Below are 15,853 nucleotides of genomic sequence, written 5' to 3' on the forward strand. Positions count from 1 at the left end.
TGATACGAATGAAGTGTGAATGATACTTACCCTTTTTGTTGTTCTCCATTGGAGTATTGTGTTGTGTTGGACAACATGGCCACCAGCCACAAGTCTTCTGTTTGTAGTTTGTAGTTTCCCACACTGCCACATCAGCAGTACTAAAAACACTGCTGATCTTAAAGGTTACTAGTAGGCCATCTATAAATAACTAATGTATGTTTATTTGTTTGGTTTAAATGTATAAAAGCTGTTGCATGACTTTGTTAAACTTTACAGGCTACTCTGGATTTGTATTAAGTACTTTATTTGTTTAAAAATTGTCCACCAGATATGTGTGAGTCCCTTTAAGAGAGAAGGGCCCTGGGATAGGAGGGGCTATAAAAGGGACTGGGAGGGCTCAGTAGGGAGGAGGGTGTCTTGGAGGAAAGGTGTGGAGAGTTCTCCTGTGAGGGTTTTTTTTTTGTTATCCCTATTTTAATGGCAATAAATCCAGTTTTGTTTGCATTTGAAGGCTGCTGCGTGGGAGTTTCTTTTCTTTTGAGCCAAACCTGGTCACTCGGCCGGTGACAATACTGTTATTTATATTTTAAATTCATTTATATTTATTTAAAAATAAATTATTTCTTTTTTAGTAACTCTATTTTAGTTATTTATATTTTAAATAATGACAACGTAGGTCTGTTAATTGTTTTAGTAGTATTGTCCCCTTGGATAACAAAATTCAGAGGTCATTTCATATAAACACTTGGTGCAAACTGGTATTTGTGTTGCCTTAAAACTACAAAAATGGTTTGATTAAGAAATTGTGTTGGAACGAATACGGCCAACACACAGGTTGTACGAGCCGGTTGCAGTGCAGTGACGGCGCCGCCCTCCACTCCCCTGCGAGCTTGGCCACCCGGACTGAGGAAGGTCTTCTTTAGCTCAGCTGGCAATACCCCTTCTAAGCCACACCATTGACTGGGGCAGGAGCGGCAAGGGCACAAGCCCGAGAACCCGAATTCTCTATGGTATAAATACCCATTGAGAAATCGTCATTTTAATTAGTGCAAGAAGAGTAGAAGACATAACTGTGTAATAATAAAGACTCCCTCTATCTATCAGCGGAATTGAAGGAGGCCTGCCTGTTGGAGACGTTGCAGAGAGAAGATGCTCTGCGTCAGCAGTCAGCAGACTACTCCAGAGAGACTCTCTCTGTGAGGGACAAGCCTGTTCTGGGAGGTTGGAAGAAGGATGCCACACTGGCCCAACTGTTCATCAGATTGATCTGTCAGCAAAATTGTTTTCAGGCAGTAACGGTGAAATAACCTATACATTAACAGAATTCCTGTAGCTTTTTTGGCTGTAGGAAAATAATCTTGTCTGATGTTCATTGTCTGACCCAGGATAACATATTGTCAGCTATATACTGGCAAACATGTAATTGCCATCTTCTGTAAAGAAGATAAAGGATACTGCTGAGGTGGCAGCAGAAAGGGGTCAAATATTTAATTTACTGATAAATGCCGTTTCTTTCTTGACAGATCTGATGGAAGACAAATAGTGTGGAGACGTCATGGTGAGCAAAATACTGGCTGTTGTGTTTTTCCAAGACAAACCAGTTGAACTGTGGAAGGGTGACAATGTAGGAAGGAATCTCTAACAGGTCCTTGGTGAAGATTAGTGGCGGCCACTGACATTTTCATTTTTAAAACTTCTTTTCAATTTGTTGCATTTATGAGTGATAGTTTCCTTTGATGCTTAGTATATATTTAAACTTTCATTTAATCAACCAGGCCTCAGTATTTGTTTTTTGTGATTTGTTTTTACTAATTGGCTCAGTTAACTACTGGCTCTTAGATGAGTTAAAATGAGAATACCCATATGCAGGGGAAAAGTAAAACGTACTAAATAACTTGAACGGTTCTCACATTCACCTACAGGATAGAACTCTTTGTGAAATTCCTTACCTTCTATTTTGAACCCCATGTCTGTGGATTGATAAGGTAATACATGGCAGGATAGAAATTAGGGGAAATTATTTCAGTTTATTGACTTACTGTACATGGTAGACACAGTGACTATAAAGTGCCATAAACTGAGCAGTCTTTCAGTCTTATTGAAATGCGTAATTACTAAACAGACTTTGACATTTCATGCTGTATCAGGCAAGTTAGGTTAATTAAAATCCTGGCTTTGGGGAAAGTGTAATTCATTCTTACTGAAATCTACAAACATGCACTCGGTGAGCCTCACATACACTGCTTGTAGAGATAGCTACGTGACGCAAATCATTGTATCAGCTCAAATTGAGTTTAAATTAAAACATCAAAGGGCGTAGGTGAAACATACGTGACTAATGGTGTTTAATTTTACCTTAAAGTTTGCAGTCATCTTTAAGGCCTTTGAAATATTAATTCACAGTATTTGACCCCTAACTGCTTCACATTATCTCTAAGTTGCTTGTCATTAATATCCTGTAGATGCCGAGTGTTTTGATTTTACAGATCTGGATGTGTGACGTGCCTCTGCAAGTGATCTTTTCTGTGTTAGGCAGTCTTGTGGCCTATTGAATTATTCATGGAAAATCAAAGACCGTTAAAACTTATTTTTTACAGGTGCACATCTTGAGATTTTTCAAGGCCATTCTAAATTCTCAAAATGTTTTCAATTCCTTGTTTAATTGGAGTTACATAAACAACTCGTGTTTCTATGGATTTTGTTAGCACAAATTTGAACCATTATTTAATACAGCTCAACTCATCTTCATATAGTTTTGTGCTTGTTTTGTATTATCAATAATGAAAACTAATGTATATTTACAGCTTTCCAATTTTTATCTCAATTTGGTTGTTTGGTGCCAGTTCCCCATTATAATGAAACTAACAATATTATTGGGAAATTCTTCAATTTATAAAAATGATCCTGTCATAGTTATTTATACTAGGATCAATCCCAGACTACTAAAATTACATTATGCTTTAGGATATTTCCTTTGTCAAAGATGATACACACCAGAATACAGAAAATAATCATATGAGCAGATTTTATTTGCTTTGTCAGTCTCAAATACATTCTTCCTCTCTTAACAAGCTCTAAATGAGGAGCGAAATAATCAAATATCTCCTCAAAGCTAAATAAAATTGAATTTAATGCCAAATACACAAGTGCTGTAAGTGCTCAACATATAGTGATCAACATATAATGCCTTTTTTAAATAATGTTTATATTTTTATAGTGTCTTCCAAACTAGTGTCTTCCAAAAGCATCAGAACTGCAAAATCAATAGAATATTCATTGTAATGTTGAGTTCCAATCGCATGCATGGATTTGATCATTTGATTACAACAAAATCATACACTAGAGTATAAGTTTAGTACATATTATATTGTAACTCTCATGGTTACGCATACAAATTTCTTGACCTAAAACACTTTGCTGTCACAATACATTTGGAGGACAATGTATTGCTTTTTAAATTCAGACCCTCCTCTTAGTTCTAACAGCTTATAGCAGATTTGTTTTATCTGTTCAGCCAGGAAGGTTGAAACAGTAGACTGGTAATGTGGAGCACTCCTCTCTCCCAGTAACTATTGCACCTGACTCCTCTTCCACTGCTTTCACAAAAAAGTACCTTTTGTTCAAAAACAGGTTTTTGATCCCTACAACACAAAAGGTATCACAAAACCAAGTATGTGTTACTACAGTATATATATATAGATAAATAATGATACACTTTGTATTAAATCTAATGTAGCACAGTCTGGGAAATTTAACTTTTTTATAGACTATATAGTATCTATATACAAGTAACTGTATATAGTTACAGATATTTTTCTATCTATATCCTTATTGAAAAAATCATGAATGAAAGAAATAAACTGGAGACAGGCATCTCTAATATATCACATCTAATGGATGTGTGATACTGTATATTGTAACTTCTACTAGAAAATTAGCACAGCTGAGCTGCATTCAGCTGCATTCATCTGCATAGTCCATAATGTTGAGACGAGACCGTCGCGTTAAGGGGACCAAAGCTAATTATGTTGACATCATATTTAAGTTACATTAAATAATTATATTAGATCTCACTTTTTCACAAGAGTCTGTGCATGTAGGGAGCATAAATAGGGATACTGCAGTCTGTGGTGAATAGAAGTCCAGGTCAAAATGGGAACAATATTCCAATAAAATGGTATCCCTCATTTGCCCAAAGTTGTCCACTCCCTCCCTTCAAAAACTATAAAAAATAATGTACATTTGGAAAATTACAACATAAAATGTAGGCCAAAAGAATTGCATTAAAGTTTAAAATATGAATGTTCAAAGAAATTAAGTTAAAGGTTTGCACCCCTCCTGCCTGAAAAATATTTACAAAACACAAATTTACTTTTTTTTTACTATTCCTATTTTCATGTATTGCCACCTAAACCATGCATGTCGAGTGGTATACATTTGTGCTATTAAGAAAAGAAAAAATGGTAGCAAGGGGCTTTGGTAAGCATGATACAGGAACAAAATGAGTTTTTGTTCTTTGATCACCTCATATATTTTGGAAAAATTCAATTCCACCTTCTTTATTTGCTGAAATATCAAATCAATGCTTCTGGGTTCCCTTACAAGACCCCATAAACTATAAATTGTCTTCCCAGATTCCATTGCTAATCATCTCCTCCTACTTAATCCACCCCCAGACTCTGGGCTCTAACTCCCTGTATAATATTATAATTATATATACTGTGTCCAATGTTGCAGTGTTATCCTGTTTCCCATTCAAATGAAAAATCCAACTCTTGTTAATTCATTCCCAAGCTCAGCTATTAACTTTGAGCATGTTGTTGAGTACAGCACCGACATGATGGAGTCACAGTCTGATACCAAAGTTCTTGGCCATCTGAGGTACAGTGACAAAGCAAGTGGCTGTTGGGGTTACTGTAAAAAAAAAGACACCTAATGGTCAGGAGGTCACTAGTTCAAGTTAGAGTGGATAGGGCAAATCTCACAGTCAGTTAATATATGACTTGTACGTCACCTGCTTCTAAAGATTGGTAGCATCTGCAAGTTATTAGGCATGTAATATGCCTTAATTAAGAGAGCCCTTTTAACAGTAACCAGAGACTGATCCTGCATAATCTCTAAATTATTTAATGTAACTAATAAATAAATAATAAATTAGATTCAAATTATTAGAAGGCTTTAGAAATTTGTAACGTGATAGTGTTGTAAAAAAGCCTGTTGGATTGGGGCTCTTTGGAAACAAGGCTGGAGACCCCTGTACTAGCGAAAGGGTGCATTATTGGAAACAGGCATTGTAAATGAAACCTTATTGGGCAATACTGAAGTGGTATACTGTACATAACATCATAACTAACATTTGATATATAATTGTAATATTATAATTTGGTCATGGTGCATGGAGCTATTTAAATCATGAAATAGTTTGTGTACTCATCCTCAAACAGAACTCATCAACAGCTGAATTACAAAGTGATAAAGAAAATCTGTTACAAAATCAAAATCCTTCATAGCTGTTGCATTGACATTTTATGTAACAGACATACTGAAGCATGGGAAATTTTTTAGGCAAGTTAACTTGAGTGATCATCGTGGAGGGTTCCAATTTCTGCGGCATACTGATGGCACAAAGGTTCATTAATTTAACCATTTAACAGTTAATCACATTATCTGCACCTGACCGTCTCACTAATAAGGTAACCTAGTATGAATGCAACAGCCAAGTTCACTTGAGTGTCTTAATTAAGAATAAAAAAGACACCTAAGACTTTCAATGACAGTGTCATCACAACCAACCAGCACTGCCAGTATCACTCTTGGGTTTGAGTCTGTGTTTGAGCGGTCTGTCCTTGTCTTGCAGGATCCTAGATCTAAAGGTGCTCATTTCTCAGGGAAGACTGCACAAGACTCCTCAAGTCAATGGCGCTTCAATAGGTGGTATTCACTCAAGTCACTGTAGTTTCTCTTCAGTAATGTGACAATCTTAAGTCAACAGGACCAGGAGAATCCCACTCAGTTACTACAGGTCTCCCATTTGCTACATTCTCTTAACTGAGACTTTCACACAAGTTGTAGTGGGTGGGACATTCGCATTAAAAACCCTACTCTGTCACCTCATTCTCACTAAGGACTATTAGCATCCAGTACATTATCTCAACTTTAGCTCAACTGGCTGACCCTGTTTGGCCAGAGACAATACTCTTAAAAAGCTGAACCCCTGACAGCAGCAGCCAGTTTGCATTTTTCCCATTAATTACATAATCCATGACCACTAGCATGGCTGCTGATGTTAAAGCCAAGGAGTACTCAAGATTCAGCCAGCATTATCTGGACAAGGGGAGAGCACACTACTGCACCACCCACTAGTGATACTCAACTCCAACAACTCCGGCTCAGGAAACCACCCAATATTCTGCAGTACACCAAAATCCATTGAACCTGGCATACAAACTAACCAACCTCCTCCTGTCCAGCAGCTGAGAAGCACCTCAGGATTTAAGGTGTATTAGTACTCTGTACTCACCAAGTCTCACAGATCTGCAGCTCAGCTTAGTGTAGCCAATCAGTGCAGCTGTGACTCATTCCACAGCTTCTTTCAATGAGCAGTTAGCTTTCTTGACAAGCATCCTTTATTTTTATTTTTAAAAACAAAGTGGTTTATTGTGATACTCATTCTATATAGTAGTTTTAATTGTTGAGCAGGTTTTCTATAATGTGAGTATGAATTATTTTCTTCTAGTTTAGTCATCAATGTCTGTCTGTGAATATGTTACAGAGGCTATCCTTTGACTAAATTGTTTTCTTATAATGAATCTACAGTATGTAGTCTTTCACTATATTAATGTTATGTCTGCAAGAAATTAAATTATAGAAATAAAAAATAACTTCTGTGTACCAGAATGACACCTTCTCGTCTATCATTAAAGAAAATTACATTTTAATCAGTTCTGTCTTCTCAAGGCAGCTTCACCACACAGTCATGAAAAAAGGGTGTTTTTTCATAATTGATTTTCATTCATTGAGATAGTGAATGGGTGTATCAGGTTATACATGCAAACTCACGTGTTATGTAGGAAGCACTGATGCAAAAATCAAAATCAAATGGCAATAAATACTAAATCTTTATTTAGTTTTTTTCTGTTAAAAACACAGAAAATATACAGAATTGTTTTTTTTTCTTTTTCACAGACAAATACAACAATGCAAACACTGTCATGCACTTGGTTTGTATAAACATTTTACCTAAATGCCAAGAAAGGAATGCATTAAAAGAGCAGGGCTTGTGCACAGCGGGCTCGTATCCTCAGCATATTATACTGAAAAAGAATGGACAACACATTTAAATCACAGATAAGTAAGCATGCAATAAAATTGTTTTCCATCTTCATTCCATTTAATTTTCATTTCAGAATTTCACTGCAAATACCCACGGCTAGACCTTTACCCTGAACATGGGAACACGTGACCCCAGCATTCATTTCTGTATCATTCAATTGCTAATGTGCCAAAACAGTTGATGAATACAAATAAGGGGACTGGAGGTATGCATTTAGTGATATTCATATCCTAACTACATTTGCATTCTTATAAATTTTCAAATAAACCATCCATTTCAATGAGCAAGTAAGTCTTCACCTCAATTTTATCAGAAGGAGCGGGTTCTTCAGTTCTACAGTGCTCTCTGACTTATCTTAGCTGCACTGTACGTTAAAGCTTAGAATGTAAAGTATAAGAGCTTTCTACCACTATAGTTTCATCTATAAGAACTTCACTTTCCCTGAGGGGTGACCTGAATTCAACAAAGCACTAGTAAGGCAGTGCTGCTAAAAAAGGGACTATGAATCCCTAGTATTAACTTTCATGTTTAACCACAAATCTATCAGCTACGAATTATGTTACCTACATGTACATGTACTTGCTAGTAAGGTTCTTTTTCATGCCTTTTCAATGCAATCAGAGAGAGCGATCCCTCATTCCCTGCATGAAGCAGAGACGTGATTTTGCACATAAAACTTACACACACCTTTACAGGTACGTTTTATTATTGGTATTGGAGTAGAATGGGAACTGAGGTTCCCAAAAATGCTCATGCTAAAGATAACATTTCTGTGACCTGAATGGGTTTCATTTTTGTGTCGCAATTTTTGTGTCGCAATACACCCCAGTGAGCCTTGCAGCTCACTGGGGTGTTCTTGAACAGTGCCTTGCAAAAGTATTCAGACCCTTGCAAAGTTTTCACTTTTTGTTTTAAAGCTTTTAGCCATGACACTTTGAAGTAGCAGTTAATATTTGTTAAATATACATACTAGTCCAGACATTCAAAGCAAAAAGCAGAAAGACGCAAATACATCATTTGAAATAAACATGGAAAAGTCATGATTGCATAAATTAAATGAATTGCTTAAATAAAATTAGGTGCAGAAAATTACATTAATAAACCTATGTCTGTGTACAGTACTAGTGGTTCACGTGATTTCAGAATGAATACAACCTGGTCTCTTGTAATGCAGGTCATGCATTTCAAGCAAAACTCAACCATAAACACCAAGGAGCTTTCAAATCAACTTGGTGATATATTACATAAAGGCACAAATTGGGAGTAGAATATAAAAACATTTTGAAGTTTAATGCAGTATCTCATTAAGAAGTATAAGACACACAGAACCTGCCTAGAACCAGATGTCTCTCCAAACAGAACATACTGTACAGGCAAGGAGGAAACTGTGAGAAGAGGGAAGTCACTGTGAGGCCTATGGCAATTTTGAAAGAGTTACAGAGCTCAGTGGTTAAGATGGGAGAAAATGTAAATGGGTCAACAATACCCTGTTATCTCCTCAAAGAAGAGGAGGAACTGAACAAGATCAATCTCAAATCCTGCAAAGCTCCTAAGTGATACTGTAAACACATGGTAAAAGGTTTTGTAGTCATACAAGATAAAACTGGAAATATTTTGGCCTAAATGCAAAACTGATGCAAATCCAACACGGTCCATCACTTAGTCATGACCATCCATACTGTCAACTATGATAGTGGCAGCATTATGGAATATTCATGTTTCTTATTACCATTGACAAAGCTTGTCAAGACTGACAGGAACATACAGTAGATAGGGCAAAGTACAGGCAAATCTTAGAGGAAAACGGCAAAAAAAACTTGATACCAAGTCGGTGTGAAAAGTTGGTAGAGCCTTACCCAAAAAGACATGCAGATGTAACTGCTGCCAAAAGAGATGCCACTAAATATTGAGATCACTCATATGAATGCTTATGCAACATGCACAATTTCAGTTTTTCTTTTCTGCTTTTGCTGACATTTATTGTAACTTATGTTGGCCTTAGATGTCTTCAGTTGAGAGAACTCGGGTTTTAAATAAAAGAGGTGTATGCATCATTTTGTAATTTCATAATTACAATGGGCCAACTTGGGAATGGCCTGAATAATTTTACAAGATACTGTATATTCAACACTACGGATGCTACCAGCTCATTTAATTGCACAGTAGTGAGAATTATATTAAACTTCACCCATGTTGAATCAACTCTTACTTATATAAACAGTATAGAACATATAGCTGAGAAAGACCACAGAAACCAGCAGCTGAGTGTATAGACATGTACCTTCGGTACATTATCTTCTGAAACCCACCTTGCTGTCTACTTCATGTCTTTATATTATATATATATATTTCTAAAAATTAGAAAAAATGTATCCCTGAAGTTGTAAACTACTAACTACAGGGTATCCAGTTTAATCAGCAATTGTATATCCATCCATTTTTTTTCTAATTGCTGTATCCAATATAGGGCTGTGGGGGAACTGGAGCCTATCCTGCCAACTAAAAGGTGTAATGCATGACACATCCTAGATGGGATGCCAGGGTACAAACAGACACAGACAGGCATGCACCCACATCAGGGCCCAATCATCTCCTGTCTGTGGACTATGGGAGTAAACCAGAGCACCTGGCAGAAATCAATGTGAAAACTCCAACATTATGAGAAGTAGCATCTTGAGATATCATAACATTCATGCCACAGACCTCACTCCTAACTTTCAAAATTCTTTTGAAGAACAATAACAGGAATACATACATACATAACAGACTTGGACAAGAGGCTTACTTGCAAGAGACGCTTGCAAGACACTACTTTCCTCATTTTATACATTTTGCATTGTATTTAGATTTTTATCATACCATGAAGAACAGCTTTTTGTTCTTCATGAACATTTACTTCCTGAAAATTCTTTCAACAGCAGACTTGCTGATACAAATTGTGCTATACATCATATTGTCAAGCCATTCCACAGTGAAAAGAGCAAAGACAACAGAGCATAATCTGTGCTCTCCCTGGGCACCAGAAGAGATCATGAAAAGATAAGGCTTCAAAAGATGAAAAACCACCCAAAGCTAAGTGGATCAGAAAATCTCTCTTGGGAAATGTAGCACTTTTGTATTAAAAATTGGAGGTCCCAACAGTCACACTGCTGAGGGTGCAGGGACAGGAGAGACTGAGTGACTCACAGCTGACTACTGCACTGGCTTCTTCAGGGTTCAGCTGGAAAGCTCCCACAAGCGCCCTACTTTGAAAGCATTGACGTCAACTAGCAGGAACTCATACGGCAATTACAGCTACCTCCTCTTACAAATGCAAAGAGAACAACACCAACAAAAAACCTGTCTACAGGCTTGTAAATCTTAATCTGTTTTTTTTTTCCCCACTTTGTGCTAAAACAGGAATATAACACCAGCCTGCAGACTGCTGCTGAAGTGTTAATTACAAGTTTGGAGAAAAAATGTTAGCAACCTTCACATTCATGCGGACAGTGTTCTGTGCTCATGTTACATCTTACTACTGTCAAGGCTGATTATTTAAACACCTGGCTTTCACCGCAATGCTCTCCTCTAGTGCACAGACATTTCTGCAGTACTATTGTACATTGCTCCATATCATAGGAAATTCTGCACATTTTGTGTAAATCTGAGGAATGTAGACATAATAGACACTGAAATATACATGTCACAAATAATTATGGATAAATGCTACCTAAATGGTGTTTTTAACAAAGGTTCTTGAAGGGTAGTGGCAACTACGGTCTCCCTCTTCACTATGTCTTCAATAATCCTCCATGATATCACTTCCTGTAAAAGTAGAAACATGACAAGTAGGCCTCTTGCTCTTGCTGACATGCGTCTTTCTCTCCTACACCCCATCACCACCTTTGCAGCTACCCCTTGGTTAACGCCTCTCTCTGTAAGGGGGTCCTGACATCTACCTCTTGGTTAATACCCGTCTATACTTAATTCAGTCTGTAAGGGGGTCCTGACTTCAGCCTGGTGTTTGGCCCTCAGACAAACTTTACCTCACACCTCAACAAACATTCCTAACTGCATTTTCTTACTAGGTGATGTCACTGTTATGTTAAATTTTAACAACATTGAAGAAATGATTTTTTTTAGAATTTACTGTATCCTAAATTAACACAAACCTTAATTTAAATTTTAGCAAATAACTCTATAAATCAGTCTACCTTTCTTTTTTTTCCCCCAAAACAACAGCAGCTTTTTCAGAAGCTTAACTGAGGTACAGGAATCTCCAGATTCTTTAAATTGTTTGCAAGGGAACCACTGACATGGATTTGTCTGCTTGGAAGCAAACAATAAATAATTAAATATATTATATCAACTTACTCTACTAAATGGCCATAAAGATGTGGTTTATCCTTTGAAAAGCAATCTAATATTTAATCAGAAGACTGAAAATGCAGTACCTATCTTTAAGAAATGTGAAAGAACTGATTTTCCCTACAGAGGGCAATGAAAACCTGCAATGTATTTAAAAATCCTGCAGCTACTGTATAAACCTCACTAGGATGCGGTCTAACAGTAATAATGCTGTCTTTACAATTATACCCTCCAACCACTGCTCAACTCTAAAGAAAGACCATAATTTCTATAATTACTTCTGTTCTGCTGCTGACTCGTTGACTAAAAAGAACCAAGTACACAAAGTTCTGGGCTATGCAAGTGTATTCACACTGTATTCGCTTAAACCACTGTACAATGTACACTGTACTGTTTAAAGTACCAGACATATACTATAATAACAGTCAGCTATAATACACTCCTAAAAATAAAATAAAAATTTGATCCTGTACTTGCTTTAGCATGGCTATATAGATCACTCAAGAGTATTATGAATACCTGCTTAAAATTCACCACTATGTTTTCTTTTTTGGACATAAAAATATAATACTCATCTTTCGTCTTGAAGGTTCACTGTTCTGTGTTCAAGCAATCTAATATACAGTGGTATATGGTTCTAAAGAGTACTGGAAACAAATGGTTCCTGGTGTGTCAGAAAATTTTAGTTAATGACAACTTTCAAAGTTCTATTTTATGCCGGAGATCTAGTTTTTAGGAGCTTTAATATATTTCATAAACACATTCAATTTATGAAGCCGACCCTAGCAGGAACATTTTAAGACTTTTACTTTGAAATGATATAGGGCAGAAGAATCAGTTTCCGTACAAGCTCAGTTCTGTCCTAGAGACTAAGTGCCATTACCTCTTTTAATGGGTTCTTCCAACTGGGCCAGGGATAAACCACAGAACTGAAAAGAAGCAGAGAAAGGCAGGGCAAGTGCAGCCTGTAGTCAGGAGCACTGCTGTGCAACAGATAAGAAGCACAACTGTAGCAATGCAGTTGTATGAAACCCCGGGCCTGGAACCACATCGTTCTGAATGTTTTCATTGTGCTTTCCCCAGCCAACATGAAGACCGCAGCAAAGAATCACAGTTTTTTCACACTGTACAGGGAGGCCAAGTCGTAGGAGATGATCTGACTCTAAATCCTAGTTTTAAAGCAGCAGACTTGAAGTATACTTTTTTTTCCCCCATGATGTAAACAGTTCAAAACAGGTTTTTTTCCCCTTTCTCATTCTTGTGCAATTCCCAGCCCAAACCTCAGCCATCCAAACAGAAGTTTCTTTTTACATCTTTGCTCTCCTATTCGGGGGTGTTGGCAATGGAGTTGGGTGAATCCACTATCGGGATCTTCGGCGCAAAGGCCTTGTAGCTGTAATACTCCACCACTTGCTTCGGAACCTCAGCCAAAACACACTTCGCCAAGGCAGCAGGAGAGGCCTGCGGAACACAACACACAGAGACCCAGAACAGGCCAGGTCACCACACATTAGGCCTATCTAGAACAACATTTACAGCCAGATACCATGTTAATCAGTGTCATTAAAGCATTAAAGTGATGAAGGAACAATGGAAAGCACTGTACCTTTGTCCCATTAAAGCATTGTTAATGTGACAAACTTTTTTTTTTAGTATTCCTTCTTGAAGATAATTGAAAGCTAACTGTTAGGATGTTAGGAACTCGTAACTGTCAGAATGCTTAACATCCTGTTAGCCCTTTTTATTGCTTCTCTCTAGTGTCTAGATAGAAGATTAAAATGATTTGCTGAAGTCACATGTTCAAGCTCAGCATTTTAGACTTTATATTTTAATAGTTCAATCACAGTCTGATGACGATATAATGAGTCAATGAAGATAAAGGTATAGTGTATTTAATACTCTAGTGTTTAGTGTTCACTTGCCTCGCTGAGGACATTAAAGCAGGGCCCAAGCAACCTGTGCTTATGAGGAACGATCCAGAGAGCTGCTCAAGGGTGATGTGCCAGCAGGTGGGATCATACATTTTTTAACATTTGCTCTTCACATTGTATTGCACTGCCCAAGGCTTTATTCAGATAATGGTTGTCATTTGAGGTGTATGTCTAGTTGTATATGAGCAGGGAGACAGGTAAACAGATGACTGAAGGGGATTTTATGGTTTACTCTAGCTAATTCCTTGATAAATCATTAAAAGTTCCAAAACAGAAACAAAGCATAAGATCGAAAGAAAGAGAAACCAAGAAGTAGGAAAACCATCACCCTCTAAGCTTGTCATGCAAAAGGATCTTGTTCTGATACGTCTTAGAGATCAGATTCTGGCTCATAATTTAAACTTTGTTACAGAAAGGTTGTTGTCCTGTTTATTTTAGGAAATTCTTATATCCTTTGTTGCAGAATCCTCAGGCTAAAGTCATTCTCTCCCATTTTGGTGTTGTGTTTTTAGAATAGAGACAGATTTCTATATGAATCAGATTTAGTGCTCATTAATGTTTCTACTGCATGACCTTGCATGCAATAGATGACTTATAGGCTTATAATTATTTGGTTCAGTTTTCTCCATTTTAAGGATAGGTATTACCGATTTTACATCTGTCTCTAGAGACTGCTAGTAGATATTTCTTACAATATCATCAGACCCTAGAGATATGTTAACCCTGAGTTCTTCTAACAATTGATACATTTTATTTTGGTAGTTAGTCACAGAGCAGAAAGAAGGTACTAGGCCACATTTGGGTAAACAAAGACAAAAAACATCTTAACCATTGTCAATTAATCACTTGTTAAGTGATTTGTTCCGTTGAAGCACCTCCACGCTGTTCATGAACTATGGCCTCTTAATTAACAGTAAATCCGAGTTAATTGGTTTAACTCTGCTTTGAAAGAAATGCTTCCAAAGAAGTTATGTCTATTGTGTAGCCCTGCAGCTCCTGCTAATAAAACATTTGTGTCTGTTGCCAGGCAGCTCCATCGGAGCCCAGCTTGGAAAATTTGTCGGACATGAAATGTCACATTGCAAAAGGCGTCAGCAATGGATATTAGAATTACGAAGCCAGGGAGGGGTGCCTTTTGAACTCTCTGATGTGTGCAATTTCAAATTATATTTATCCACTATGGCACAGGAAGATGTGGCCAGATTTAAATTAGTCTATGTACTTCAGAGAAGGATTATGAAGGCAATCATTTTTCCTATCCTGATGATATTTAAACCAATGCAGTGTGTACCTGTCACCCAAAAATCCATTAAGAGAGTTTTATGAGTGGAAAAGTGTACTTTAGGGATATGACGATGTTCCACGTAACACAGAGATTTCTTCTAGTGATTTTAATATTGGTTGGTTTATGTTATTTCTAAAGTTATTCCTAAGTATTCATATTGTAGGATGAAATTAAAATTTCAACAGAGCATGACCACTCCCTGAGAGATGCATTTTTTCCTAGTTTTTTATTCATTTTAATATTACTTTAAATATTGAATCTAGAGTCACTTTTTTGGCACTAGTCACATTACAGCCATTATTTAGGCGTTGGCATGTTAAACCTGGAGTGTAATGAGATCATGTAGTGGGCTCAAATGACGAAATGAGCCATATTTGAAACAATCTGGTTTTGCTGAATTGGCATGTGTCCAGGAACTGACCGTTTTGAAGTCCCTGAAGGGCACAAACTGCACGATGTCCCTGAGGACTGGCTCTCCCTTCGGCGAGCGGAGGACCCCATCGTCCCCATCCAGGATCTGCATGTCGGTGAAGTCCGCATTGCCCACTCCCACGATGATGATGGACATGGGCTGGTAGGAGGCTCTGACGATGGACTCGCGAGTGTCAGCCATGTCTGTGACCACTCCATCCGTGAGGATCAGCAGAATGTGATATTGCTGGAATCGGGAAGATTGCTCGACAGTCATGCACACCACATCAAATGGGGTACTGCTTCTTGTTATACAAGCTGAAAATTACCCTTTTTGTGCTATTAAAGTATCTTAAATTTCTACCTACATGGATGTTACAGTGGTTGCAACACATACTGCAAGTAAAACTTCATTTACAAATCATGGAGGTTTTAGATTTAATATCTAAGTCAAGTTTGATTTTTTTGTTACAAAAGTACTAGGAACAACATCAACTTTTTTTTCTACAGTCAGTCCAAACTGGGAAGTATTTTGAAGATCCCCTTTGTTTTTAAACCGTAATA

The 15,853-nt window shown here is 37.3% G+C and overlaps 2 protein-coding genes across 11 annotated transcripts in view; one reads left to right on the plus strand and one right to left on the minus strand.

Annotated features, from left to right (window-relative positions):
• Positions 1 to 6,864, plus strand: part of LOC102690035 (serine/threonine-protein kinase Nek11-like) — a 60,186-nt gene extending 53,322 nt beyond the window's left edge. For 5 of the 10 annotated variants that reach the window (XM_015368329.2, XM_015368331.2, XM_015368330.2 and 2 more), the window contains one exon: positions 1,087 to 6,864. The gene's annotated coding sequence lies outside the window, so the exon portion shown is untranslated. The remainder of the gene's footprint in view (positions 1 to 1,086) is intronic. The other 5 variants (XR_001480915.2, XR_001480913.2, XR_001480912.2 and 2 more) reach the window with 5 other exon arrangements.
• A 212-nt stretch (positions 6,865 to 7,076) lies between these two features.
• cpne7 (copine VII) overlaps positions 7,077 to 15,853 on the minus strand; it is a 54,130-nt gene continuing 45,353 nt past the window's right edge. Inside the window, exons 15-16 of the mRNA XM_006641204.3 lie at positions 15,300 to 15,536; positions 7,077 to 13,123 (exon numbers count right to left, since the gene is read on the minus strand). Coding sequence (XP_006641267.2) covers positions 12,986 to 13,123; positions 15,300 to 15,536 — 375 coding nt within the window. The 3' untranslated portion in view covers positions 7,077 to 12,985. The remainder of the gene's footprint in view (positions 13,124 to 15,299; positions 15,537 to 15,853) is intronic.

The sequence above is a fragment of the Lepisosteus oculatus genome, chromosome 20 (assembly GCF_040954835.1).
Source record: "Lepisosteus oculatus isolate fLepOcu1 chromosome 20, fLepOcu1.hap2, whole genome shotgun sequence".
Classification (NCBI taxonomy): Eukaryota; Metazoa; Chordata; class Actinopteri; order Semionotiformes; family Lepisosteidae; genus Lepisosteus; species Lepisosteus oculatus.